General features: G+C 44.6%; 1 protein-coding gene across 2 annotated transcripts in view; it reads left to right on the top strand.

The window, feature by feature from the left end:
• Positions 1-27,747, top strand: part of Kcnj6 (potassium inwardly rectifying channel subfamily J member 6) — a 193,922-nt gene that overhangs the window by 17,383 nt on the left and 148,792 nt on the right. For both annotated transcript variants that reach the window (XM_090349303.1, XM_090349305.1), the window contains exon 2: positions 26,798-26,848. In XM_090349303.1, coding sequence (XP_090205429.1) covers positions 26,824-26,848 — 25 coding nt within the window. In that variant the 5' untranslated portion in view covers positions 26,798-26,823. The remainder of the gene's footprint in view (positions 1-26,797; positions 26,849-27,747) is intronic.

Genomic DNA, 27,747 nt, shown 5'->3' with positions numbered 1-27,747 from the left:
CCCAGAGCCCAGTGTGAGTCACAGAGGAGGCTCCCTTTTGGAGGCACAGCTCAGGTGGTAGAGCAAGCCTCAAAGGAGATTCATGCCTCTACCCATCTGGCCCTCTGTGCCATGTGCAATGGGCCCAGACAATAGCATTAGGGTAAACAGACAGGAGGGGGAGGGGGGCCTTCTTGCTGAACTCAGTGCCACACGGGCAGGGGAACAGTCCACTCTCCCCCTCGGATGTTTCTAGAGCCCAGTTCGTGCTCTCACAGGAAATCTCTGCTGATGGTCTACACAACATCTTGCACACACTTCCTGCACTTGTCTTAGCTCTGCCTTGTCTGAAGGTCACTGTGGGGATCCAGCTGTGTCCTCTGGTCTTCGGGTGACTATGGACTAGGTGATTATATCCCCAGTGCAGTGGGGCAGGGGAGGGGGGATTCGGGTCAGATGAGGTCTGATGGAGCCCTGGTGATGAGATTGGCAGAGAAGATGAAGAGTGCTCTCTCTGCCTGCACACAAATGGGTGTGAAGACACAGAAGGAGGGGGTTGACTGCAAATAAGGAAGAGAGCCCTGCCACACTTGACCTTAGACTGTCGGCCTCCCTCGGGGACTACAAGAAATAGAAGTCCCTTGCTTCGGCCTCGTCTACACCATTCTATGGGAGTAGCTGCAGCAGCGGAACCCTGGCCACAGCTACTTACTTTCTCAGTCCCTCTTCCCTGGAGTCCCAAACCTCCCCACTGCCAGCTGGCTCGCCCTGGCTGAGCTGAAGCTTATTTGTATTTGCACAGCCATCCCAGAGAGAGGACAGAAATGACCCAGAGATAACACTTGCTTCAGGAGATTGCAAATATCCTCATTCTCCCCATCAGGCCAAGAGCAAATGGCAGGGAAAGTATTCTACTTACAGGGCGCCACAAGCTCACTTCCCTACAGAGAAGAGTATCTACTAAACCCAGGGCCTGCCCTGCCCTGTCCAACCCCAGGCCCTCCACTTATTTGCCACTTGTACCTCTGTGGACGGCCCTGGCTTGGAATGGTCCTACCCTCACCTGTGCCATCCCAGCTCCTCACAGACCCTGTGGGGACCCTCCTCACCCCCAGAGCCCCACTACCCACAGGATCCTCTGCTATGAGTTCTTCTGGAGACAGAGAAGGGCTCCAGGGTGCCTCTCCCTGAGCACCAGAGCCCTGTACTGTTAACAGCACCTACCAGAAAAGGCTGCAGGGGAGGAGAGCCAGAGTGCCACCCCTGCCCCAAACAGCCTGCATAGCACGGAGCACCACAGCCCTTCAAAGCTGTTTGCTTGAAGCTCCAAAACACAGGCTGATTTTTTCAGCATATTTGTAAGAAATCCTTATTAGCTCTACCCTTTTCTAAAGAAATAATAATCCTTTAAATGGGGCAATCACCATCACCGTGGGATAAGGTATTATATCTCTAGGCATGGGAACAAGTCAGTCACCCTTGGAGATTACTCATCTTGAAGCCAGCAGGTTGTCAGGTTTTCCCTCAAGCCCGTGCTTCTCAGAGCCAAAGGATGGATATCCTTACACAGCTCCCTGGCTGGCCGGGGTTCAGCCAACAACTCAGTCCCTGAAAAGAACCTGCTAGCCTCCCCTCCTGCCCAACTCAAGTCACTTTTATGTTTTTCTGAAGAAGTTATCATGATCCTGTTCCTACTCTTCAATTTTTTCCTCTCCAACTTATGTTTTAGCTTGTAGAAATGTCACACAAATTAAGTGCATGAACTTCTGGCATGCGCCAGGGAATGAGACAGACAATATACACCCACTCTTGTTCTGAAACCTGGCATTCAGTTAAGTTCAAACTAAAACAAGTGTCCAAATCTCCAGTCCCAGGTAATGGGGCCTCTCAGAGGGAGGAGGCAGAGAGGCAGACAGATGGCTTCAGAAGACTGATGAAGACTGGGGAAGTGGGTTAGGAGCAATAGCCCCTGGGAACCTTCTGGAAGGTTCTCATCCCACAAACCTATAGCCTAACTCAAGTTTTTCATGTCACTCACAAAATTTCATACAGAGCCTGCAGTTTCCATGGCTGAAGAAGCAGCTCACAGATGGCAGGCCCTATCACCAAGGACTTCCCACAGGGACATCTCTGAACTCCTTTAGATAAAAGTCACAGGAGCGTTCAGGCAGCTGGCTTCTTATTGACTACCGACTGGTGGGTTTTGTGGTCAAACCTGCAGATGTTGTGACTGGGGAGAAGAGGTGGAGCAGAGGTGAGGGCTAATGGCTGGTTTTGTCGTCATCATCTCATCCCTGGTGACCACTTCTCCATTGAGGCTTTGGTCTGTTTGCCTTTTTATGTAATCCTGCCACTGTGGTAAAGAACATGAGCAAATAATGTTCAAACAGCGCCCAGGTATGAAATAAAAACAGTCCTATAAACCCATTTGATACCAACTCACAGGTTAAACCCTCATACTGATAAAAATGCAAAACGTCAGTCGGCTGGGTCCACAGACACCCTGAACAGCCATGCCCAGGCATGCCCAGGTGAACAGGCCATGCTCTAACCACTTCATGCCATCACTGTGGGTGTCACGGTCTCAGCCAACACATCCGTCTCTGTGGGTTTGCTAGACTGTGTCCTCAGGGTCACGTGCGGGTATCACAAGGTATGCGTGTACTCACTCGTTATCAACCTGCCTATCCATCCTTCCATCTGTGTAACATCCATCAGTCATCCTATCAGCTATCTAATCCACCAATCCATCACCTACCTATCCTACTTTTCATCCTCAACCATCTCTTCATTCATATCATCTATATATCTATCATCTATCCATCCATCATTCACCCCTCTAACCATCTATCATCAGTCAATCACCTATCTATACATAACTGAATTCTAGAAGGCAAACTCACATGAAGTAAAACAAGAAGAGCCTGTTAGGTAAACCAGAGTACCAACTTGGAAACCTGACTGGTCAGGAGGAGAAACTATGATGGGTGTCCCCCTATGATCTGATGATTACTCAATGAGCCTGCAATCTGAACCTCTGCAGCACAGCTGGGCAAAGCCGTGACGTTCAGTCAGGTTTCCCCTCTCAGGCAGATGCACCCCTTCCTGTTGGTAGCAAACAAGGTTGGCAACCAAGGAAGACTTGCATGCTGACTTTGGAAGCCCATCTTCCTGGAGCTTCCTTGCTTCAGTTCCTCCACCATTTTTCCAGAATGGTATTAGTTACGGCTTCTTCAGCATTACCACCACCTGAGTTAGACTTCTAGTCAGGGCCATGCTGCTGCTCCCTGGAAGGCAAGCTTTATCTTGATGGCTTCTGTTGGTGTTTCTGAATGGTACAGTGGATGAGTTAACCTACCCAGCCAAGGGTGGCCTGTGCTGGTCTGCTTCTGCGCTGACTGATCGTGGGCTGCAGACACCCACACCCGCAGACTCCCATACCCACCACACCTTACTTTGATTTGCATGTCTACATTAGTGCTTCTAATAACTAATACCCCACCACCACCAAAAAAAACCCAAAAAGGTCAAATTGTATTTTCCTGGGGAAATCTTTTTCTTTAAACATCCACGCACTAAGTTTAAGAAAAATGGAATCCATATGTTTCTGACTTAATTATTTTGAACCCGTCAAAACATTTTAACAGCTGCCTAATGCCCAAGAATCATTTTGATGTTTCTTAATAGGTTTGTATAAAAATAAAAAAGGCTTTTCCTTGTGAAACAAAAGAAGAAAACAGGTGGCTGTACTTTATGAACAGGAAATACATCCAAACACCACCGTGGGATTGCTCGGCATGCCATTCACGCTGCAGATCTCCAGGTGCCATCATCATTCATCCAGCAAGCAGGCTGTACACCAACCTGACCACTTCACCTGTCTGCACAGCCTTGTCACTGAGCCTCAAGTGACCATGCCCAGCTCCTGTGTCCCATCTTCTCACCAGCTCTGCCAAGCAAACAGCCTTGCATAGCACTACATGAAGCCCACCTATCCAGAATGTCCAGTTTAACCTCTCAAGGAATGCTGGTTATGTTATAGAGCACAAACCTGGAGCCAGAAGAAGGAATATGACCCCGGAACAACTGTGTCGGTGGGATCTCTCAGCTGCCTTCATGGCTCCTTTCTCAGCCCAGAATACCAGGCTTGCTAGTCTGCCCAGCTTACCATTGACCATGAGAGCCTCTATCTACTCCAGACTGTCACTGTGTGATTACTAAGCTGTAAAGTCGATGGAAAGCCAAGGGTAGCCAGGTAGTTTCTTGATACCAGGAAGATAAGTGAATAGAAAAAGAAAAGAGTAAATAGGAAAAGAAGATTCTAGAAAGTGGTAGTAGATGGTATAGCCTTCATGCCTCAGAATTGATGTCTGAGTTAGTGTTGGGTGGGAATTCTCCAGCTCACACAGGAGCAGCCACCCAAGCTCAGGGCCTGAGGTAATGCCTGTTGTGAAGATGCAGGGCTGGAAGAGCCCTGAATAGGATAATGTCACCCTTTGCATTGGGCAAACGATACCCTTGAAAAGTTGCTCCAAAACTTACAAACTTCCTCGTCAAATATAAATGTCTGATGATCAGGACACACAATATTGCATTGTACTATGTGCAAATTCTTCCTCAAATGAGCACTAACTGCTTTAAATACCATCCAAAGAGCTGGTTTGAGTGGAAAAACACTTCTCATATTGTTTCAGGTAGATATTTTAAAGCATATAAATTCATACTTTAATCACAGAACTGAGCACAGGTGGAAGACATGTGTCTATTCTCCCTTGGGAGTTTCTGGAGTTCTACAAGAAGCTCTGGGGTGGATTTGGGTCCCTGCCAGCCAGGTACTTGGACTTGAGCCAGAAAGACAAATACTGGGCCTCAGATAAAACAAGATGTTAAAACAGGTCTGCTGTGCTCCCAAGGTCTCCGTCTAATGGCACCCAGTGCAGACATTATTGCTTTCAAGTCTCTCATTTATGTATGCAGAGAGGCAGAGCCACACACTGTCAGTTCTCAGCAAGCTGGGGAAGATCTCACAGACTGACACCCTCTTGCCTATTTCCATGCCTGTGACCAACACCGAAAAGGTGGCTCATCATTTAGCTTAACTTCTTTCTGCACACAGTGCCCACTTTGGAGAAGCATGGCTTCATTTTCCAGCCCTTGATCCCCGGGACCTGGACCACTCCCTGAAAAAAGTGGCCTCTGTCTCACCTTTACCTGTGCTGGCTATGTCTCACCATCTTCCACTAAAGCCCCTCATCCAAGGCCTCATCTCAGAAGCTCTTCAGCCCCTCTTCTAAACTGTCATGCCCAGGAATTTCCCCTACAGAATCTACTGAAGGGCTTCAGCCAACTGGTCAACCATATTGTCATTGGTGGATGACAAGCAGGCTCCTAAGAGCCAAAATACAACTTTGCAGCCAAGCTCAGAAACATGAGAGCAGATTGCAAATACACAGAGGAACACAGCTGGTGTTGGGTTATTGGACAATGCCAGAGGCCACAGCAAGCTAGACAGGAGACACTGCCTTCTTCCACCAGATCCCTCCATCCTCATCATCTCTATATGAAGACACTGACACTTCTGACAGGGTTTGAAATGAGCAGGTGAGCCAAACCCAAATCATACAAAGCCCAAGGCAAGTATTCCTATCAGAATCTAGCTTAACCAAATCAGAGAATTAGCAGCAGTGATGACCAAAGGAAATGGTTCAGTTCTGCAAACTCCACTCAGCAATCTAGTGTCTTGTGGCCAGTCTCTCTACTAAAGGCTGGAAACACACCTTTTTAGTTATCTCTAAATTAATATTTGAAAAGCAATACCTGGTGTTCCATGAGTGTGAGTCATTACTAAAACAGTATGATCAGCCATAGATATACAGTAACTGCACCTTACCAATGGTATCCACTTAGGGAAGGGATCCCCATCTCTCCTCATCTCCAAATGTGTGGCCTACTGCTGCCTCCAAGTCCTCTAGGTTGGACAATCCCTATGACAGCAACAGGTGTGGGACTCCGGAACCATGGCTCTCTGTTCCAGGGAGACTCTGACACACCAGCCCCCTCCTCCCTCTCTAGCCCATGGCTGGGGCCCCCATGATGTAAAATTATCACGCCCAAAGAGGACCTCCGTGAGTTTTGTGTGCTGTTGATTCCCACAAATGCTTTTGCTTTACTTAATAACTATCAGCTCCTCTTTCTTCCCCACTGTACAAAGATTGTTTGTTGGTTTTGAACTATGTGAATTCTCTCAGGGACTGTTCCTTGACTGACACATCTCCAGAACTTAGAAATTTGTGAAATTTCTGATGCTTACCTCCCCCTCCCTCCCTTCTTGTAGACCTGTGGCCCTTGCAAGTTCCATTCATCTTTCTCCTCATACCCCACAGAGATGTTCTTCCATTGATTTCCTGAGCTCAACTTTAATTCAGATCTTTCTCCATGCAGCAGTCTCTAGACAGTGAGAGAGAGAGAGAGAGAGAGAGAGAGAGAGAGAGAGAGAGAGAGAGAGAGAGAGAGAGAGAGAGAGAGAGAGTTCGTCCTGGGGCTTGAACTCAGGGTGCTGTCCCTGATGGGGCTATTTTTCTCAAAGCTAGTGTTTTACCATTTGAGTCACAGTTCCATTTTTGCTGGAGATGAGAGATAACTAGAAATAAGAGGCTCATAGACTTCCCTGCCTGGGCTGGCTTCAAACCATGAACCTCATATCTCAACCTTCTGAGTAAATAGAAATATAGGTGTGAGCCAATGGTACCTTGCTGAAAAATAGTGTTTTACTTTAGTTATCAGAATGTGTTTCTTAATACAGAGTATACTTTATTTGTTGAAAATGCACTTTTTTAAATTGAGGATGTACACATTCAGTTCCACTCTGTGATATTTTCCTTTTAAAAGGTCTTTTGGAAAATTTTAAAAGTTGTATTCTGGAAAATAACATACATTTACATAATCATTACTCTCACAGGACTCCCCTCAAACTTGTCTCTCTAGTTACAGCTGTGTATCTCTCAAGTCCCAGCTGTGTGTTTGATAAATAGCAGACGTGTCTCCTCCACTTTATTGCGTTGTTAATGAGGACGGGTGGCCAGGACCTCAGCCATGCAGGAGATCCCGGCTGTAGACTTCAATCTCACAACCACAATCAAAGTCTAGATCTTAAGGAAGGAGCCTAGGAACTTCCTGCCCCCAAGTTTTAAACACACAAGAAAACTAGCGATTTCCACAGCCCCAGGGTGCTACTCTGCTACTTCTGCCCATCCTCCAGTGAAGAAAGAACACACCTGGCTCTCTGGAGAGTGTATACATTCATCCAAAGCATGATTCACAGCTTGGAGTCAGGGACCTTAGATGACCCACTCCAGCCTCAGTTCTCCTGTTCTTCAGCCTGTTTGCTGTGGTAACATAGTTACTCTCAGCCTTTGGCATATTTTTTTAAAGCTATCTGCTTGACACTTCTGCAGGTGACGTTGCTCTTTGCAAGCATAAGTCCTTTTGCTGCCCAAGCTCCTATTCTCTCTCATAGCATGATTTGGCACATTCTAGAAGCATATGGGCTATAATGACAAAAAGATAAACAAATGTTTATTGATAGGTACAACTGAGAATGGATTTAACTTTTCTTTTAAAGCCTATGAAAATATCTCTTAGTATTAATCTCTAAAGGAAAGACAAATGTACACTAAAAGCAAAATACTTCACTCGGATTGTTTCCACTGCAAGCTTGTCTGCAAGGGGCTTTAGGGCCTCCTAAACACTCCTGACTGGGTTAGATTTCTGTGCCCTTAAGGCAGTATTGTCCGTGGCATTCTATCCTGTGTTTATCCTCAGTGTTCAACTATCCTCAGATGTTGTTAAAGGATAGTTTTCTAAGGGTGAAATCAACATCTATGCATATATGAATGAAATAGTTGCCAAATATTTAACCCAGTCATTCAATACCAAGGAAAGCATACAGATATCATAGCAGGTTCGAAGAAGTTAAAGAAAAACACATTTGAATGGACTAGAGGAAGACGGAAACAGGTTTTTGTGCAATGAGTGATGCCATCCGAACATCAGCCTGGCAGAATTTACTTGCAGGTCTCTACCCAACAGTCACGCTGCATTGCTAATGATAACTGCATTGCCACCAATTCTCTACCACTTACAGATTATAAAAACAGCTCAAGGGTGATGAGCGGCTAGAATCAGAAAACCTAGAAGGGCGTACTTTAAATAGTGTGTCGTTTTCCACAGAAGCCATCCAGTCATCGTCACGGCTCATTTCACTTTTCACACAAAGTGAGGCATCGGTGCTCAGTCCTTCTTTCTCCATGCAGCATCCTTCAGCTGTCACATCATATGGCCTCCAGGTCTCCTGGGAAATAGTGCCTTGCTTTCTCTCTCTGTGTCTGGTAAGACTTTCAGCCTGGCGTTTCTGGACATGCATATAATATATTTTGACTGGAGCTCCTTACCATGGCTGGTCAACAGGTCCACCAGCTGAAGTGCTAATCTCCCAGGTATCCAATGGACCCTATGGCTCCTTTCTTTTTTCTCATATTTTTTATTGTAATTAATAGAAAGATTACAGTTATATTTGCCTATAGCTCCTTTCTATTCTCTGTTTTCCTAGTCACTTCTCTTGCCCATTCTCCCTCTTTTACCCAGTGGCCAGCAGGCAAAGGGTTTTTATTTACATTCAAATGCTGTCTAGGGCCTGTGTGCCAGTATTGGTAATGTTATATGACCCATAAATGATGCTATAAATAGCCAAATGGCCTTTGGCAGGAAAAAAATATTCACCCAAGCCAACTGATTAGAGCTACAACTATAAAAAATACCTTCACGGCAACTCCTGCATTTGAGTTCAAGTGGCTACTGGAGATGATAGTCCAGCCAAGCTGACATGACACTTGAGCAGTGAAAGGCTGACTTGATTTTACAGTCAGATAGTGAAAAGGCCACTTGATACCAACCTAAGAGTCACAAATCCTGGATTCACAGATCTGCCAGCTGCATGCAGGCTGGATCCCCTCAGCCTTGTTTGTATTTCTCCACCCATGAACTGGGTATATCTGCTTTCTGTGACTAGCTTGTCTACTGGCTACAGAGTAGTAGTTCCCAGGTGGAAAGGGGGGTGAAATGATACTCCTACTAGCTGCAGAAAGACACTTCTCTTCTAGTTAACATCCTTTTTTTAACCTTTGGAGTCAGTTTTTTAATTTAAAAAAAATCTTCATGAAACAGAAAGATTATAATTACATAAAAAAGTACATTTCTTTTTAGACAATGTAGCCCCTTCCCTCACTCTCTCCCAATTTCTCCCTAGCCTACTTCCTTTGTTTACTTTCAATCAAACAACTTCAAATTGTCACCAATATCCTGAAACAAGAACCTGCTGGGTAATGAACGAAGCCAGACATTATGGCTACACCTGGGAGGAGAGGAGAGGACAGAGCAGACCAGAAAATACTTCGGCTGGAGATTTTATTCCCTTGTCTTTTGACATGCCAGAGAGAGAATGATGCCACATGGGGCTAGGAAGAAAACTCTCAGCACAAGTTTATGGGAACTTGCTTGATTTCACTCCCTGACAGGCAGAAATCAATGAAATAGACAGATAGACAGACAGACAGACAGGCAGGCAAGCAGGCAGGCAGGCAGGCAGATAGGAAGAGACAGAGGCAGCAATCCCCAGCTGCCCTAATCCTGCAGCTTATGGACTGTGCAGATCTGACCTGGGGGAAGATGCAGCACAAGATTCCCAGTGAGAATTTTGCATGTTGTGAAACTCAGCTTCCTTACAGCCAGATTGTAAGTTTTATTCTTTTCCTCTTATTTCTTCAATCATGAAAAACAGTACCCAAGGCTTCCAGAAAATGGTTCTACTAACCACATCAGGATGTGGTGAGGAAGGACAGGGCTTGCTCAAGTTGGAGAACACACACTTTGCTCATCTTGAAGGTACCGAGAGGGTATGTTGTTACAGTAAACCCTGGCCTGATCAATTCACGCCTCCACAACATGAACACGCAATCAGTCCCTTCTCTAGGTCTTTGGTTTTGAACTCAGCTGTTAACTCCTATGACACATCATAAAGTCTGTCCTCTGGGTCAGATCCATGAGTTGCCCTATGTGGTAGCTTGGCAGGAGCCCTGACTCCTTAGCCCTCCACAGGGGGGTTTCTGCCCAGCCCCCTCCTCCCACATCCCTGGATAACATGAACAGAAGTTGGCACCACACTGGTACTTCAAGAATGGAGCTCCAGGGGTGTTCAAAGGCTGCTCATTCTTCCTGGGGCTTTCCAGCAAAGAAGCTAGGCTCCATGCTCAAGTTCAAGCTTAAGGGAGAGCAGCTGCCCTCCGCCCACCCCCAGCGGCACCTTACTCTTTCCTCTTCCTTCCTTGTGTGTGTGTGTTTTCCTGTGACAGTCCTGCTGTAGCAATCCAGCCTCTGTCCCAGTGAAGGGTCTGCATGGAGAAAGGAACGCTGAGCACCAATGCTGCACTTTGTGTGGAAAGCGAAATGAGGAGTGACAATGACATTGCATGTCATAACTGCACTTGCCCACCCTTGCTCTCTCCATTCTTCCCCTCCTCCCGTTGACCTCACCCTTTGTCATTAGTTTTATTTTTTGTTGGTCATGGGGCTTGAACTCTGGGCCTGGGTGCTGTCCCTGAGCTCTTCAGCTCAAGGCTACCGCCTTACCCCTTGAGCCACAGTGCCACTTCCGATTTTCCAGTGATTAATTGGAGATAAGAGTCTCACAGACTTTAGTGGCCAGGCTGGCTTTGAACTGCAGACCTCAGATCTCAGCCTCCTGAGTAGCTAGGATTACAGGCGTGAGCCACCACCCCCAGCTCACCCTTTGTCTGTAAGCTGTAAGTCTGTCTAGCTCTGTCTCATTTCCTTTCTCATCATTTTGGCAGTATACTCAACAATGGCATATGTGTCTGATGGGATTTCCTCTGTTTATAAGAAGGAAGATTGTCAAAAATGGAAGATTTCTCTTCTGTGTTTGGTCAAAAGTCAACCATGAGCATACTCTTTTTTACACTAAGCCAGCATCAGTTCCTGGCACAGAGAAGGCAATGCATGGGCCCTGCAGGCTGTGAGTTCACCTGGTCTCCCACCAAGTCCTCATATCCCAGGTATACACTCCATCCCTGAAATGTTAGAGTGAACGAGGCTCTCTCTCCCATCCAGTCTCCCCAAAGTCATAAGCTCAGTATTTTTCCACAGCTTAAAGGGATAATACAAAGCAACAAGACTTTGTAAACCTCAGAACAATTTGTTTCTTATACAAATCACAGAAATGCATAGATATCTGCTGAATGTTATTTAGGAAGTAGAGCCTTTGTGTTATAAGCCCATTAGCTTTTAACTCTAGCTAATTATGCATTTTGTCACAGGGAGCAAAGTGGAAACCTATTTTAATAATATTTAATAACATTATTTCCTTTTGCATAAAACTCGATTGTAGATGTCAACCACACACTGTGAATAAAGCAAAATTCACTCCAAAACATTACAAATAGAGGACTGTTTGGCACCCAATGTGCTTTTGAAGGAGTAAACTCCCAAGGACTGAGCAATAAAACAATTCTTTTCAGGTCCCTCGCCACCCACTCAAAAGCTGATTTATAGCAACTCTAATTTGATATCTATGATAGGCCTATTGAAATTAGGAGACTGAGCCAGGCACTCATGTCTCATATCTGTCACCCTAGCTACTCAGGAGGCAAAGATCTGAGGATGGTGGTTTGAAGCCAGCCAGGAAAGGAAAATCTGTGACAGTCTTATCACCAATAAACTACTTAAAAAAACCAGAAATATTCTGTAGCTCAAATGGTACAGTGCTAGCCTTGAGCAAAAGAAGCTCAGAGATGGCACCCAGGCCCAGAGTTCAAGCTGCAGGACTGGAAAAAAATTAAAAATAAACAAATTAGGAGGTTGAGGATATAGCATATGACCAAAGGTCATTTTATCTCCATCTAGCCACTAGTGGCCTCTTTGCAATATGATGGGAAGCAACATAAGCATCTGTATAGCTGAGAGCCTGAACTCCTCACTTTACCTTCTGCTCCCTGCAGCAAAGACATGTCGACACCTCAGGTATTCATTCATCAAAAATATGAAGGAGTCCAATGATCCCGAATAAAGCAAACGTTTCAAAGGAAGGAGAGCGAGTGCGCTTTATAGACCTCCCTTGTTGGACTCCTTGGTCTGTGATCCAGAGATTATTTCACATCAGTCAAGGTACCTGCCCACCTCTTTCCACCCACGTCTGTCCCGGGGAACTACCCAGCAGCGCACAGGATTAAGACATTCTAGTCCATTCCAAAACTGCCAAACGCATCCAACTAAATCAACCCACTGCAACACACGAATATAAGGCAAAGGAACCCTGCCTCCCCCATGGCCGGCGACCGACCATAATCCCACCCAGAGACAGAGGGACCAAGGCCACCAGATGCACTTGCTAGGCTTTCTCTAACATTCTCCCTTAAAGTAGGATCACAAATTGCATGGGAAGTTCCAGAAATAATACCTAACTTTCAAGTAACTTTTTATGATGGCGTGTTCTTAGAGTTGCTTTCTGTTATTTGTAGTTGTTATGTATCAATTTCTGGGACTGACTTGTAAGCTCTACCATGGTTTTAAAAATGTGCTGTGGTTTCAGGCCTTGATGGGATAGGAGGGCTTTGAAATTCATTTCCTATCATTGAAGGGCATGGAGTGAGACTGACTGTGAATACATGAAGTAGAATGCCTTTCTGTAGCACTCACAGGATCTAGCCACTCTGGCACTTAACTGTAAGATCGGAATTCACTTCCACAAAATCCAGGTGAGCTCCAGCCTCTTCCAGGCCTGGAGGAGCAGCGCCCAGGAAGGGGCCAGGGCTGCTCTGGGAGATCAGGATAGAGATGTGATCCATCCCAGAGCTGGATGCTGACCTGGGGCCTCATTCCTGGATACTCAAGCAAGCATTCCCCTCTCTCATTCAGCCCCCAAGCCATATACCATGGGCTCTCACAAACCTAATGAAGCCAGTGGCCCCCATCTGCCACTGGGTTAAAAAGGCATTATTAAGTTATTGGAGGCACAGGGTAAGCCTGGAGGGGGTACCAGGCTGGAGCTGCCCAAGGCTGCCCTGCTACCTCCCTCCCTACCCCATGCATCTGCTTCTCCCAGATGCCAGGATACTAGGCAGTGAGTGATGTGGGGGTTATCTATGCTTCCAACAAATGGAAACCCATTTGTACATAATGTACTTTCAGCAGCAGACACCCAAGCTCAGCTATGGGCTGACTTGTCTCCACCCTCTCCCAAATTCCCATACTGAAATTCTCACCTCCAGTACCTTGGAATTCTACCGTATGGTGACACAGAGTCCTAAGCCCCATGCTCTATAACCCTATGAATATTTTATGTTTACACTTTTTGTTGGTGTTATTGTTGTGAAATGAGGAAATTCCAGACACAAGCCAATCAATAAGACCATTTACTGGTCTGCCAAACGCCACATGAGATAGAGAGACAGCAATGAACCTTATCTGTACCACTGAGGAGCCATAAAACCATTTTAAAAAATGGTCCTCAGGTTGTCAAAACCTGGAATGAAAATGGAGTGTGCTAAGCTTCTGTCACTAGTCTGAATTGCCTGTGGAGCTAAAGTGCTAGACACAGTTAAAACAAAAAAGTGCCACCTCACAGGCAGTGAAAACTCTTCCTACCGCTTCTCTGAGAGGCCTCTGCCCTTTCCTGAACGTGTCTATCCTTCGGAGAGATTTAAGTCATATGCTTATATATGTGTGTTTATTTACATCTGTCCTTAGCTCTTTACCCAGATCATTCTAAATAAATACATATACAACATATGCATACAATATGTGCATATATGTTTACATTGTAGCATAATTGCACTCTTATATAGTATGGTATCATTCCTCTCTTCCACCTGCCATTTTGTTGTTTTTGTTTTTAGCAGTAGTGAGGGTTGAACTCAGAACCTCATGCTTGCGCCATCCTTTTTAAGGTATTTTTTTCAGGTATCACCTCAAATTTATTCCCAGGGCCAGCCTTAGACTAGATCCTCCTGCCTATGTCTCCTGCATAGCTGGAATCACAGGGGTACCACGATGATGTGTTAGTTGAGATGCGGCCTTGCTAACTCCGCTCTGCTTCCCCATCTCCATCTCTCAAGGAGAAGGATTACAGGCTGTGCCATCATGCCCACCTTCTTTCCTTTTCCACCTTCTTTGCCTTTAAATATGCATGTCTGATTCTCACTACCCTATAGGGCAAGAAACGTATCCATATCTCAATATCTTCAGTCTTCCCTTCCACATGCCTTTCACTCATTATGCTTTTACTTTCACGTTACCGTTCTTCTCATGGTTTCCATGATGGATTTGTCCTAGATGCACACACGTACAGTGGGTGCATACATGTGCATACATACATGCATGGTGCATCAGTGCTCACTGCCAGTACCCCTCACTCTTTCTCCATCTTCCTCAGGGCACTGAGGTGATTTACAAGGTCTTCATAAAGGCTCATGGAGAGCAGATCTCCTCTGAGCCTGAATCTTTGTATCTCTCTCGGTGGCACTTTCAGGAAAGAATCCTAAAGGGTGTTTATTTCTCCTTTTCGGTGTACTCTTTGTATTTCAATGCCTATAGAATTATTCTTTTCTCTTTGCATTCCAGTAACTATATTGGGATACATACAAATGCCTCTGAGTTTCCTTTGCTTCCAAGATTCAGGGAAAGTGAACTCTCTGAAAATTCTCTCCAGTGATTTGCTTATTCTTTTCCCTACTTACTGTTTTCTTCTTCAAAGACAGACATATATATTTCTGTCAACTCATTTTGTTCTGTTTTCCAAACCTGCCATTTTCTTTCCATTTTGCACTACTTCTTCCGTGTTCCTGATTACATTTTTATCCAGGTCTTTTCTTTCCAAATCCAATACATCCTCTACTTCTACATTCACATCATCACTTCTATATTCACCATTCCACCTCACGTCAGTATTTCCTATCCTCTTCACTTTTATCTGCTCAGCCCTTTGCCAGCCTCTAGCTGTCATATTTTAGATTTCTCCTTTACCGCTTCTTTGTGAATGAATGACTGGGCCAGCAGTCTGAAGGAACAATGTTGAGAATGCCTGGAAGCATTGTGACATGGCAGGGAGTCTCTCAAGACTCTTGACCGATGATAGGTTTTGTCTCAGAGATTATATCATTGCAGCTAGCAAGTACTGGCCATCTCTCTGCTCCTCCAAGCCACACAGAGAGGAAAGTGGAAAACCTGTCTGATTTCTTCTTTTCTTCTGCTTCCTCTGGCCTTTCTGTGGTGTCAGAAGCTAACCAGCGAGGCCCCCAAAGCCAGATTTACACCTGAACCTTGTCATAAACATTGATCTTGCCTTGGATAAACCCCAGGGTAGAGAATCCCATGGTCTGCCAGCTCTGTCATAAATTCCCAGATCTTGGCAGTCTTTCTCATGTGTTTCCTTCATCCCAGCCCAAATCTACAGTGTATAACAAGAGCTCTCCCTCTACAAATAGCGTTCAACTACCGACATTTTCTACTTGAAACAAAAGTGAAGGTTGTATTTGTTTTCCATCATTTTGCTATTTTTAAAGGAAGCATTTTCCTCATCATCTTAAAACTAGGCATTTCCTCAGAGAATGGCTTACAGAGATTACATTGTCTCTGTGTGGAGATGAACTAAGCCACGGGTGTCTTACCACTCAGTAAGCACCACAGATCACGAGATAAGTTTACAACGTTAGGAACACTGTTCTATACTACCTGTGCCCACATTGTCAGCTGGCACGCCATGCCAGGGGGTCCCCACGGCAGACCCCGATGTGCTCACCCAGGTCAGCATTGGACCACACCACCCACGAAGACAACCACAACCATGAGGCAGAGTCGGGAAGTCCACACTGCACTTGTTGTTCCATCTGTTAACCATGAATGGTGTCTAAATCCACATCAAACTCAAGAGTAACGCAGTGAACACCATGGGTCTGTCACCCAAACTGCCAAGGGTGTCTATATATCCTCTCTCCCCCTCCTTTTCTCCCTCCCTCCTTCCCTTCATTTGGGAATTGTGAGCGTTACAGACATCAGTACGTCTGCGTGATGTCTCTTGAGACCAGCCCAGCTGTTGTCCACACCGACGTGAGGCCACCCTGGTCCCCAGCCTTTAGGTGCTCATCTAGGTAGTGATAGAGAACCCAGAGCCGGGAGGCTGGCCGTTGCTAAGGCAAGAACCACAAAAAATCACTGAGCTCAGGGCTGCAGAGCGAGGGGAGGAAGAGGGACAGAAAAGTAATGGCAGGAGATTCTGAGGAAGGCACCAAGCCAAGGAAGGGAAAGGAAACGGTCAAGACGGCCATCACCCAGGCGCAGGGGCCCCTCCCGGGCCCATGCAACCCGCTTCTTCACACAGAACCCTCTGTGAAGCTGAGAGAGGCTCACGGTGTAATTTCCAGAGCTTCCAGAAATGATTTCTGGATCCTGGCCCACCCCCACCCCTTCGCCTCTGGTCATGGATGTCAGGAAAAAGAAGCCAGCGCCATCTGCTCCAGTGCCCAGTCGTGAGGAGGGCAGAGCCTTAGGAAAGAATTTCCACCTTGCACTCCCTGGATCCTGCCCCGTGCCTGCTTCCCCCTTGCCTTCTGCTGCCCCCAGGGCCACGGGCCAGGAGCTGAACAGCTGCTGCCTGCCAGAGAGGGGGCCTCTGGCCCACCCTGTACCTCCCAGGGGAGGTAAAGGGGACTTCTCTTTCTTAAGTATAAATATCAAACAATTAGAGACTCCGGATTGCCTGTGAGAAGACCATGCTTAGGAATACATCATTTTGAGAAATATTCACATTTGCGCAATATGGGGCTTCATGGCTCAGCAGCATTGAGAAAGCTACACAAACAGAGCACAATTATGTGATGACAGAGAGTCCCCAGGGAGAGAGTGTCAGAAGGAAAAGAGAGGCCTGGCAGATACAGCCACTCTGACTTCTGCCTTTAGAATTCAACAGTTTGCTGTTGAATTTTTGGTGTCAGAAGGGAAGATATTTTTCTGTTCCATTTAATCATTTTTTTTGTCACAAAGCTGTTTTAATTGTACAAATGACACAAACTCATCTTCGGAAACACAGACATAGAATCATGCATGTCTCCTCTGCCTCCTGTGGTTTTATATAGGAATTTTCCAGAAACAGGCATTGCAGAACAAACTGAGGATCCTGTAGGAGACACATGATTCCACTCAGAGAAGGCAAAGTCCAGTCCTCCCCTCCCTTGAAAGCTCTGGGTCACCCCACTCTACACACCCAAGAACTGAACTCATCACAGCTCTGATAGGCTAAGGAGGAGGCCAAAGGGGAAAGAAAAGAGGAGGAGGAAGAAGAGGAGGGGGAGGGGGAGGGAGGGGAGAGAGAGAGAGAGAGAGAGAGAGAGAGTGAGAGAGAGAGAGAGAGAGAGGAAGAGAGAGTGAGAGAGAGAGAGAGAGAGAGGGAGAGAGAGAGAGAGAGAGAGAGAGAGAGAGAGAGAGAGAGAGAGAGAGAGAGAGAGAGAGAGAGAGAGAGAGAGTGTGTGTGTGTGTGCCCGCCAGTGTTGGCACACAACTAAAATCCCAGCTGCTCAAGAGACTGAGATCTAATGATGGAGGTTTGGAGCATGTCTGGCCGGATGAATCCACAAGAATCTTACCTTTGATTAACCAGCAAAAATCCAGAATAGCAGGTGTAGCTCCTACACTTTGAGCCAAAAAGCCAAGCAAAACTATAATGCCCCAAGTTCAAGTGCCAGGACTGTGCAAAAAGAAAAAAAATGAATGAGGAGGAGAGAGAGGAAGAAGGGAGGGAGGGAGGGAGGAGTAAGGAGGAAGAGGTAATGTTGAGATCCTCTGTAGCCTTATATTTTTCTCTAGTTCCAGCAACTTTTAAGAGGTGTTGCTATTTTCCACTACATTGCGGATTTTTAATTTATTCTCTTGGGACTATTTTTGTATATATTTTGCACTTCTATTGCTTAATACAATTACATTATTATTGTGAAGTATTCTTGGTTGATCAGGTTTAGAATTATGATGTACTTTTGGTTGATGAACCTTTATTCTTTTGTAATGCTTCTCTTTACCCTTCATCTGAAATCTGCTTTACATGAAAATAGAGCCATGTCTGCTTTGTTTTGATTAATGCCCACATGTGAATGCTTTTCCTATTCTTTTACTTTCAACTTACTTAATTGTATTCTGAGCTTTAAAAACTGAGTCGCATTTCATGTACGTTTCACTTCTGACATGTGATTGAATTTACTTTTCACAAACTCTTTATCCTTCCATTAAGTTAGTATGCTTAAGCAATCTACATTTAGTGTAATTATTAGCACCAGCAAGGCTTATGATTTCTAGCATTTCATTTCTTATTTTCTATTACTCTTTTATTGTTTCCTCTTTTTATTTCTATGTGCTATTTTTTAATTTAGAGTTTCATTTTTATTTCTGTACAGCATTTGGGTATATCCTTTTGATTACGTTTCTAATTACTTGTTCTAGGAAGTCTAGTACATGTAACAACCCTACTAGTTTCAAAGAAATAGAAAATTAGGTGTCCTTTCACGAATTTATTTCCTATCAATTTATAACATAATTTCACATTCACAATGATCCACATTGTACTTTGAAAAAAATTAGTTTCAACCATCAAATATAATTTAGAAAACTAAAGGTATCAAGGAAAGTCTTTGTGTTTGCCTACCTATTTGCTCTTTTTCAGTCCTTTCTATTTATGCAGTTCTCTAAGATTACTTACTTTATTTCTTTTTTATTAGATAATGACTTTGGGGCGGGGGTGTGTAGATACGCTGATGAAAGATTTTCTTTGTAATGCCTTGATTAACCCTTAAGTTTTGAAGGGAATTTTGCTATTAAAAATCCCAAATTTATTACCTTTTCATTTTAGCAATTAGGAAACACAAACATTTGTTCACACATGCACACACACACACACACACACACACACACACACACACACACCTTACTTTCTGGCCTCCATGGTTTACTATGAGAAATCCATTCTCGATTGAATTATTTTTGCCTTCGAGGCAATAATCATTTCTATCTGGCTGTTTTAAGGGTCAGTGGCTCTGTCTTTCTTCTTCTATGTTTACAATGTATATTCAAAGAGATCTCTCTGGGTTTTTCCAGTTTGGAATTTACCTAGCTTCAACAGTCTGTCGGTTAATTTTGGCTTTGTGCATTTGGAAGGTTTATAACCAGTTTCTTTGTATGCGTTGTCATCCCTGCCCTACTCTTCCTATCTTACTGTTATTCTTGTTACAATTGTTAGCTCTGTACATGTGCTTAAGACTGTTAATTTTTCAACATTTACTGTCTTTGCTATTATTATCATCATGTTGACCTGCGTCTGTTGCTTCTGTGCCCTCCACACTATGGCTGAGCCCGTCTACTGAGTTTTTTATTCCAGTATTGAGATTTTTACTTCTAGAATTCCCTTTTGGTTCATCTCTATACCTTCTCATCCTATACTCAGGCTTTTGTCTGTCTGTGGAGACGTCTCTCAATTGTTTCCATCATGTGTGTAATTGCTTTATTGACATATTTTTTAAATGATAGCTTTCTTTAAAATCTTCTGTAATTTTAAAAGCTGCATCCTATTAGGTTTGTTTTCTTTTTCATTCACCCTTTGCTTTTTGTGTGACAGGTGGATGTTATTAGTTGGAACCTACCTTGTCATCTAGGGTGTTTTTTAATCTGATTTTGGATCTTGTGCTACTGGAGATCTATTGGGAAATCCCCTTGGTGGCTAAGCAGAGGGAGGGCCGCTGACCACTTCCTAGCGGAGCGTTAGTCTGCAGTGACTGCAGGTGGAGGAGAACCGTGTTAGGACTGCCTGGAAATAACAAGTCAGGCTCCCAGTGTGGCCTGTGGCCAGGCTGTCTTGGCTGTGACTCCTGCTTCCCATGGGGTCCCCATGGGCCCTTTCTTCTATGAAGGCCCATGTGGATATTTATAACAAAATGATCAATACAGGCAGATGGCCGTGAGCACCTGGCAACGAGCAAACGAGAAACATACATCTTCCATAATGTGCTGGCTGATTTCATGGCTCTTACACAGATCTGCAGGCTGCATGTTCCCCACGCCTGCTTCATGGTTGGCGCCTTGCTAAGGGTGGGGGATGGGGCGCCTCCTCTGGTGTCATCTCAGTGGACCAGGGGAGGGAGTCTTCAGGATCTCCCCTTTCCCCGGGAGTCTCATCACCCCTCCGCCATGATGAAAATCCAGGCCCCCACCTCTGTACTCTGTGACACAAGCTCAGTTGCCAAGTTACAGTGCTGCAAGGGTAGAGGGCTCATTTCCTCACTTGACCATGACTTTCACCATGGACTTACCCTGTTTTTGTTTTTGTTTTTTTTAATTGTTTGGCTGTAGTTGAGAAGTTACTATTTTGGCAGTTCTCTGTTGTGATCAGGGGTGGCTTTCGTGGTCCTTTGACTGGGAAGGACAGGTTTTTCTGCATCTAGACATTTCCATATTTATGGCTTCTCCAGATGTAGAAAGCAAAAAGAAAGTCCAGAGAATTATTATGAGTCTCACAGTGCCACTTCACGTGGCTTCTTCCCTCTGCCCTTCAGTCTTCTTGTGTTTGTTTAATGTGAGTCTTAGTTGTGTACAACATGTGACGACTACAATGAGGCATACCTACCCCATCTGCTCCAAAGCTGAAACCCAGACAGTCACTGTAAACAGGGAGAGGGGGAAAGGGAATAAGTGGCAAAAGACCAGCACCAAAATGAGATCTGGATGGTGTTTCCTAGTTTACCTTCTGAAGGAAATTTACCACTGAGACTCGATTACTGAGTTCCTGGAGAAGAGGCCACTCTCACCGCCTCCCTCCTGTATCTACACAGAAGTTCAAGCTGGAGGCAGACGGAAAGAAGCACACACAAAAAATAATAATTCCATAATTCTACCCATAATTCTCCCTCAGTCTTTAGCCTCAGTAAATGTCACATTTGGATATGGAGAACATGCTAAAGTAAACTTTTTTAAATGTTTCCCAGGTTTAGTGTCTCCAATAAACTATTGATATGGACATCAATAGGGAGAGGGTGAAAAGCCACATGTTTTGCGCCCTCCACTTCCTTGCATGCCTTCCTGGGTGGTTCCTGTAGCTGGGACTCTCGGTTCCTCTGTGATAAGTCCAGTAGTGCTCCTGTTGTTTTTAAGAATGAGCACCCAAGCCAGGCACGGCGGCTCACACCTGTAATCCTAGCGACTCACGAGGCTGAGATTTGAGGACGGAGATTCAAAGTCAGCCCTGGCACTAAAGGCCAAGTCCTTGAGACGCTTATCTCCAATTAACTACCAGAAAGCTGGAAGTAGTGCTGTGGCTCAAGGGGTAGGGTGGTAGCCTTGAGCTTAAGAGCTCAGGGACAGCGCCCAGGCCCAGAGTTCAAGCCCCAAGACCCACAAAAAAAAAATGAGCACCAACCGACCTCCCAGGGTAGACGGCGTCCCAGAGGAGCCTGGCTGGAGGAGGCATCACCGCTGTGCTGTGCTACCTTTCCTGGCCAACTGGAGAGGGTTTCCATAAGGACTGTCCAACACTGACCACTTAGGCTTAAACAATCTCCTGTCAAAAACCATGACTAGTCTTCTGCTTACCTGGGCTTTATCATGACCTCACACAGGCTCACTTATGAATGGAATGTACGAACACATGAATGAATGAATGAATGAATGAATGAGAACTTTGCTCATCACTACCACCCTGACCGCTTTCTTATAGGGTAACATAGCAAGTGTCTCACAAAACAACCCTGAGGGGGAATATGGCTCCTTCCTGTCAGTGGAGGCTACTGGCAGAAATTAAAAGGCTAAAGGAACTGGGCAGTTGCCATGATGCCTTTGTATGATGCATCTTAAGGCAACCTTGCATCATGGGACATAAGCATTCACCTGCATTGCACTGGACTGGTTGCTCCTTATAAAGGGGTCAGTCTTCAGGGTCAGGTTTTTCTAAAGCTCCCCAATAGGCTGAGTCACCACTCCCCTCTCATCTCCCAGAGGTGGGAGATGTGGGTAAAAGGAAACCCTACTGTACTGTTGGTAGGAATGTAAACTAGTACAGCCACCATGGCAGGGGGGGGAGGGGGGCTGTTTGGAGATTCCTCAGGACAAAAGAAAAGAAAAACAACTCCAGGCATAAAACTACTCTACAATCCAACAATACCACTCTTGGGCATCTATCAAGAAATTGCAGGTCAAGATATAAGAAAGATACTTGCACAGCAATGAACAAATGGATCCAGAAAGTGTGATATTGATCGGGCAGTGCCAGGCTCTAATCAATGAGAAATAAATACATGTATGTATTCCTGCATTATTCTTGTATACATTTACATCGCCATAAGCCAGGCCTATCAATCAGTTGGCTCTCCCTCCCATTAATTTTGCATGTGGCACACATGCTCTGGCCTGCATTTCTCGGGAGCCACACAGAGCACTCTGCCCTCGCGGAGTGCTCACATGGCTTTTCAGCGGACCTGGTATTTTCCATTTGAGTCAGGTGACCCAAGAGTGGCCCCAGGTCAGGGAGAGAAAGGACAACAGGCCAGAGGGGCAGTGGACATACAATAGAGAGCCTGGGGAAGAGATGGGAGACTCCAGGGCCCCTGGTTTAACCTGGAGGTGAAGTCCCTTTGAGGACACAAGCTCACAAACGACCCCATCCACCACCGTCTCCCACTTTGTGTAAAAGTGTTCCTTTTCAGGATTGTAATCTGAAAAGGAGATCACAGTTTTCTGGTGACTATAAGTTTACAGAGATAAAAATATCCATGATGTAAATATAACCGGTTTGAAATATATCAACCATGATGAGTTTCTCCTTAAAACTGTTTGTGGATGGCAGCAGGTGAGGAAGCCAGCTAGAGGTCACCTAGGCTCAGCCAGCCCCTGGCCTGAGGCAGAGGGGACCCCGTTCCCTGGAGAAGCCCCGCCCATCCACCAAAGCTCTGCCCTGTGAAAAATGTTCTCTCTTCTCCCTCCCTTCCTTCTTCTCTCACTCCCCCCTTGCCCTCTTTCCTTTCATCTCTTTCTCTGCCTCTAAGAAGAGCACACATACAGTACATATGAATAATTTTCAAACTTAAGTTCAAGCAAGATCCCTGGTTTTCTTTACATGCTAAAGGAGTACAAATCTTTACATAAACTTGACTCAAAAGGAAAAAAAAATTTAATGAAGGCTTGCATATCTTGTCAGACCCAGTAGAGAGCAAAGCATTTCTTCTGTACATGGATGTAAGGAATTACTATTTATCCCAGCTCTCATTCTTTATTTAAGCTTATAACTGATATATAAATTATATTACATGTTGATAGGTGCCATGTGCTGGTTCATTCCATGTTTACATGGTGTAATGTTTAATTCAAGTTAATTTATCATCTATCATGGTTTTAAAAAAATCCCAACTCCTTTCTTCTGGCCTTTGAAATATTAATTATTATTGTCAGCCACAGTTACCCCACTGTATCAAAAGGTTTGGGAGCAAACAAGCCAAAAAAAAGTAAAATGACTTGTCCAGAATTATAAGTTTTTCAGTAGCCAGGGACTCGATTCTCAAATGTTCCAAGTTTTCAGGATTTCTTTGCTACCAAGACAGATTATTCAGTGTGCCACCTGGAAGCACTGATATATGAACACTGCGTTTCAAAAGAAACTCAGGGAAGACAGCCCGAAAGGTAGGGAAAATACAGAGTTTGGGTGGTGTCCAGTGAAGTTCTGAGAAATGAATTTGTGAAGGACAGAGACAAATGGAATTTGGGATGTCCTGAGCAGGACTAAAGCTTACTGGGGCAGGAAGGTGTAAAACCATGCCTAGAGGCAAGGACCTTCTGCTCCTGGGTAAATGGAGAAGGCAGAGTGGGGCGGGGAGGGAGGGAGAGCCATCCTTGACTAAGACTGCAGGGTGCTGAATCTTCAAGGAAGGGTTTCAATCAAGAGGTGCCTACCCAGGTCACATTTGCGATTTAGATGAATTTCCAGAGATGATTTCAGTGTTGCAAAGGCAATGCTACATAGACTCCACTGGAAAAGAGCCAATGAGGACATACGACATAGCAGTGGTAGGACAGGAAGAGAAAGCAGGTGGCTCCGGGCTCTGCACTTGTGGCCCATGGTCTCCTCTCCCCCTGAGCTTCATCTCATCACTGTGGGGACACCTCCCTGGGATGCATTCTGTATGGCTGGACTGGATCATTTGAACAGAATGCCTTTCAGTTTTCCTAAGCAAGAATTCACAAATCTATCCCCAGTCATGCACCAGGAAATTTACTGTGGAGGGAACTCTTAGCTTTAGAACATGGATGGAGTTTGCTTCGGACCAAGTAGGGAATGTAAATGCTTTATCGGGCACACACCACATAATTGCAAACACCAACTTTCTGATAATGAGTGAAGGCCATACGGAGTTTAAAGATGTCCAACCGAGTGACTAAACTACTTACTCAAACACATATGCTACAATTTCTACCATAAGCTAGGCTATAGATGAGTCAGTGCAGGACAGCTAAATTTAGGTTCTTTCTGGACCCCTCCCCCACTTGATGTCACACACTTCCATTTAGCTACAGAGAAGGCAAAAAGGCTGATCAGACAATATCTGGCATTTCTAGGATTAAGACATCCACTACATCGGAATACAAATAACTATAAAGACCAACTTATCAGCAGGACAGGATCTGCAAACATGGCAAGGTCCTGCGGTTACAAGAGAGATAAGGAGATAGCTGGAGGATCTAAATGGATGGTGGTGTGCTTATCGAGAAAGTGGGAGCCAGGCACCCCAAAATAAGAAGCCAGAGGCACTTGAAGGAGCTGAGATCTGAGATTATGGGATGGAGAGGAATCTATCAGAAGCGGGCACAGAGGAAGAGGACAGAGGTCCGAGTGAGATCTGAAGGCATATGGAGCCTACAAGGAGGAAAAGGAGCAGGCCCCGCTGTGAGGGGTGGGGAAAGCAAGGGGAGAGGCCGGAGAGGCAGAACCAGGCTGTGCAGTAGAGCGCGGTATCAAGACAAACGAGCTCCTTCATGTTCAAGTTGAAGTTCCTTGAGTTCCTGACATGGCGCTGCTGCTGGGGCTGAAAGGTTACAACCCCGTGAATCCACTGGCCAGATCCCTGGCGCCCACTGGTCGCTGAAGCAACTGCTGAACCCTCTTCTGGAACCCTGCATTGCTGTGACAAGTTCCTCTGCGACCTTCCTCGCCACTGCTCCAGTCCCTTCCTAGCCTTTCCACTTTGCTTTCCCCATGCTTGCGGCAGGCAAGCTGCCTGGGATCCCTGTCGTATCTGGAGGATCGGAAACTTCTTCCTCTGGGCCTTTGTGCTCAAGAGCAGCTAGCACTTTATTGTGTGTGCATTATGAAAACGAGCTTGCTACTCAAATCACACCCTTTTCGTTTGGGAACAGGGCCTTTAGAAGGGCGAATCAGGAGCCGAGCGAAACACCCAAGCACAGCATCAACCCAGGGTGTAGGCAGGCCACCGTGTGTGCTCAGCGTTTTGCTAGAACCTTGGGGAGGGGGGCAGGAGGGGGGCAGGTTCCTAAGCTCCACACTGGATGGGCTTCTAACAATGCAAATATTGATCACCAAGAAACAGAATGTCGAATGAGATGTTGAGTTTAACCCCAAGAGGTTCTACACCCCCCAAAATGATGTTTCTCCTTTAATGACACAGGAAGATGCATGCTTTGGTGATGAGTGAGAAACAGACTTGTAGCACATGCTTAGTGTAAGTATTTATAGCTATAAAAAGGAGGATCTATATCTGTAAATACAGATATAGAAAGGGGCCAAGAAAGCCATTACACTGATGTTGTAATGATTTTCTCCAGGAAAGGCATTATGAAAGAACTATACTTTCAGGTTTATAATTTTTCAATGTTTTTTTGTTAGCTAAATAATGAGCACGTATTACTTTCACAAGTAAGCAAAAAAAAACAAGATATCAAGAAAAAATGATAATGGCTAGTGCCTTAGTGATTATGCATGGTAGGAATCCAAGGAAATTGAGAATACTCAAAAGAAACCTGAATATATCGAAAACAGCTTCTCAGTAGACATGAGCATTATTCCTCAAGTCAAGTTGTAATTAGGACACATTTAATTTCTCTATGTATCTGTGTGGCCCTCAGACTCAGTGGGTTATAACCTATATCTAGGTGGAAACAAAATGTTTTTAGCCCAAAATAGATAAGGTTGTAAACCCATCGAAGTAATGACTTTCAAAAGAAACCAAGGAGACCTAAAAAGACAAAAGAAAAGGTAGAAAATCCATTTCCCTTTCTCTTTTCTTTCTTTTTTTCTTCTTTCTTTTTAAAACCAAATGCCTATAAAAATATCAGCTCTAAAAATACCAAAAGAAAAAAGTTCTAACGGCAAAAATGGAGAGCAAAAATTTGGCATATGGATGTCAAAACTCCAGTGTCAAAGAGGTTTTGAAAACTGGTCGTGCGTCACCAATTATATATATCCAAAATCAGTGTGACACACGCTCTCTTGCCAAGAGCAATGGAAAGGTTTCTAGTGCCCTAAAAAAAATTCCTGTTTGGGGACTGCTTGCTAATATAACTATAATGTGAGCCTGCTTTTATTCATTCAATTATTGATGGCCAACTCAGAAAAATGAAGAGAGATGCAGCCATAAACAAGTGAGGACACCAATCAAACATAAGATATGTTATGTACATAATAATAACAACAACAATAATAATTTCTTCTCACCTGCAGGAAAAGCACAAAGAAGAAACAGAGAAATGGCCAAGTTAACAGAATCCATGAGTGAGTAACTTGACATTTATTATTTACTTTTGATTTGACGTGGCAAAATACCAAGTCACACAAAAGATTGCATCTTCCTGGGAGCGTCTGCACTCACCACTTTGCTTTCTTGTAGTGGTTAGGTTTTTTTAATGTGGTAGATTGCTTCATGGTGATTATTGTGTTATGCATTACTGAAAATTCATCTTGCTTGAGATCAGAGTTCTGTGCTGAAGCCTTTGCTCAAAGTTAGGAGCTATAAACCGTAAGTGGATTTAAGTTGTAGCATGTATTGGAGAATCAGGACCGCAGTCATTCTGGCTGGCCTGAGTGGTTGGAGTTTCGGTCAAAGGTTTTATGTGTGAAATCGTTCATGGGCTGAATGATCTAACAAGAGAAAAGAAGGAAGAAGCTCTGGTAAAGCTTTCAAAGGGTGCTTCAAAAATCAGCCAAGAATGCTTGTGACTGGAGGAGGTGTAAACAGCTTTGTAATGATTTTGGCTTTGAGTTTATCAGTGTTATAACACTCTAAGCTCTTAAGCTAAATAAATAAGACAACAAAGCATCTTAAAAGGAAAAGGGAATTAATTGTGATAAATAATCCTGCACAAGAGAAATGCGATTTCCTCTGGTGATGTTTAACTATAAAACACCCATAGATATGGAGTAAGTAGACAATACAGATCATTTCCTCTGAAAGTTTACACTACTTCTGTTGACAAGTTTCATGAAGAAAGTTATAGAAGATTAGCAAATACTTCTGTCTTATCATTAGGACTATGATATCTTACTAAATTTGGCCTGCAATATTAACCATTAATCTTACCCACTTTGATTTCTTCCTCTTTCTAATCATCCTCCTATCATGAGACTACTGAATACAAGTGTTCTGTAGCATTGTCAACCCTAAGAATGCTTCC

This window comes from Megascapheus bottae, chromosome 1 (genome assembly GCF_031878675.1).
Source record: "Megascapheus bottae isolate mThoBot1 chromosome 1, mThoBot2.hap1, whole genome shotgun sequence".
In the NCBI taxonomy this organism is placed as follows: domain Eukaryota; kingdom Metazoa; phylum Chordata; class Mammalia; order Rodentia; family Geomyidae; genus Megascapheus; species Megascapheus bottae.
Note: the sequence above shows the minus strand (reverse complement) of the source record. Positions and strands in the feature narration are given on the sequence as shown.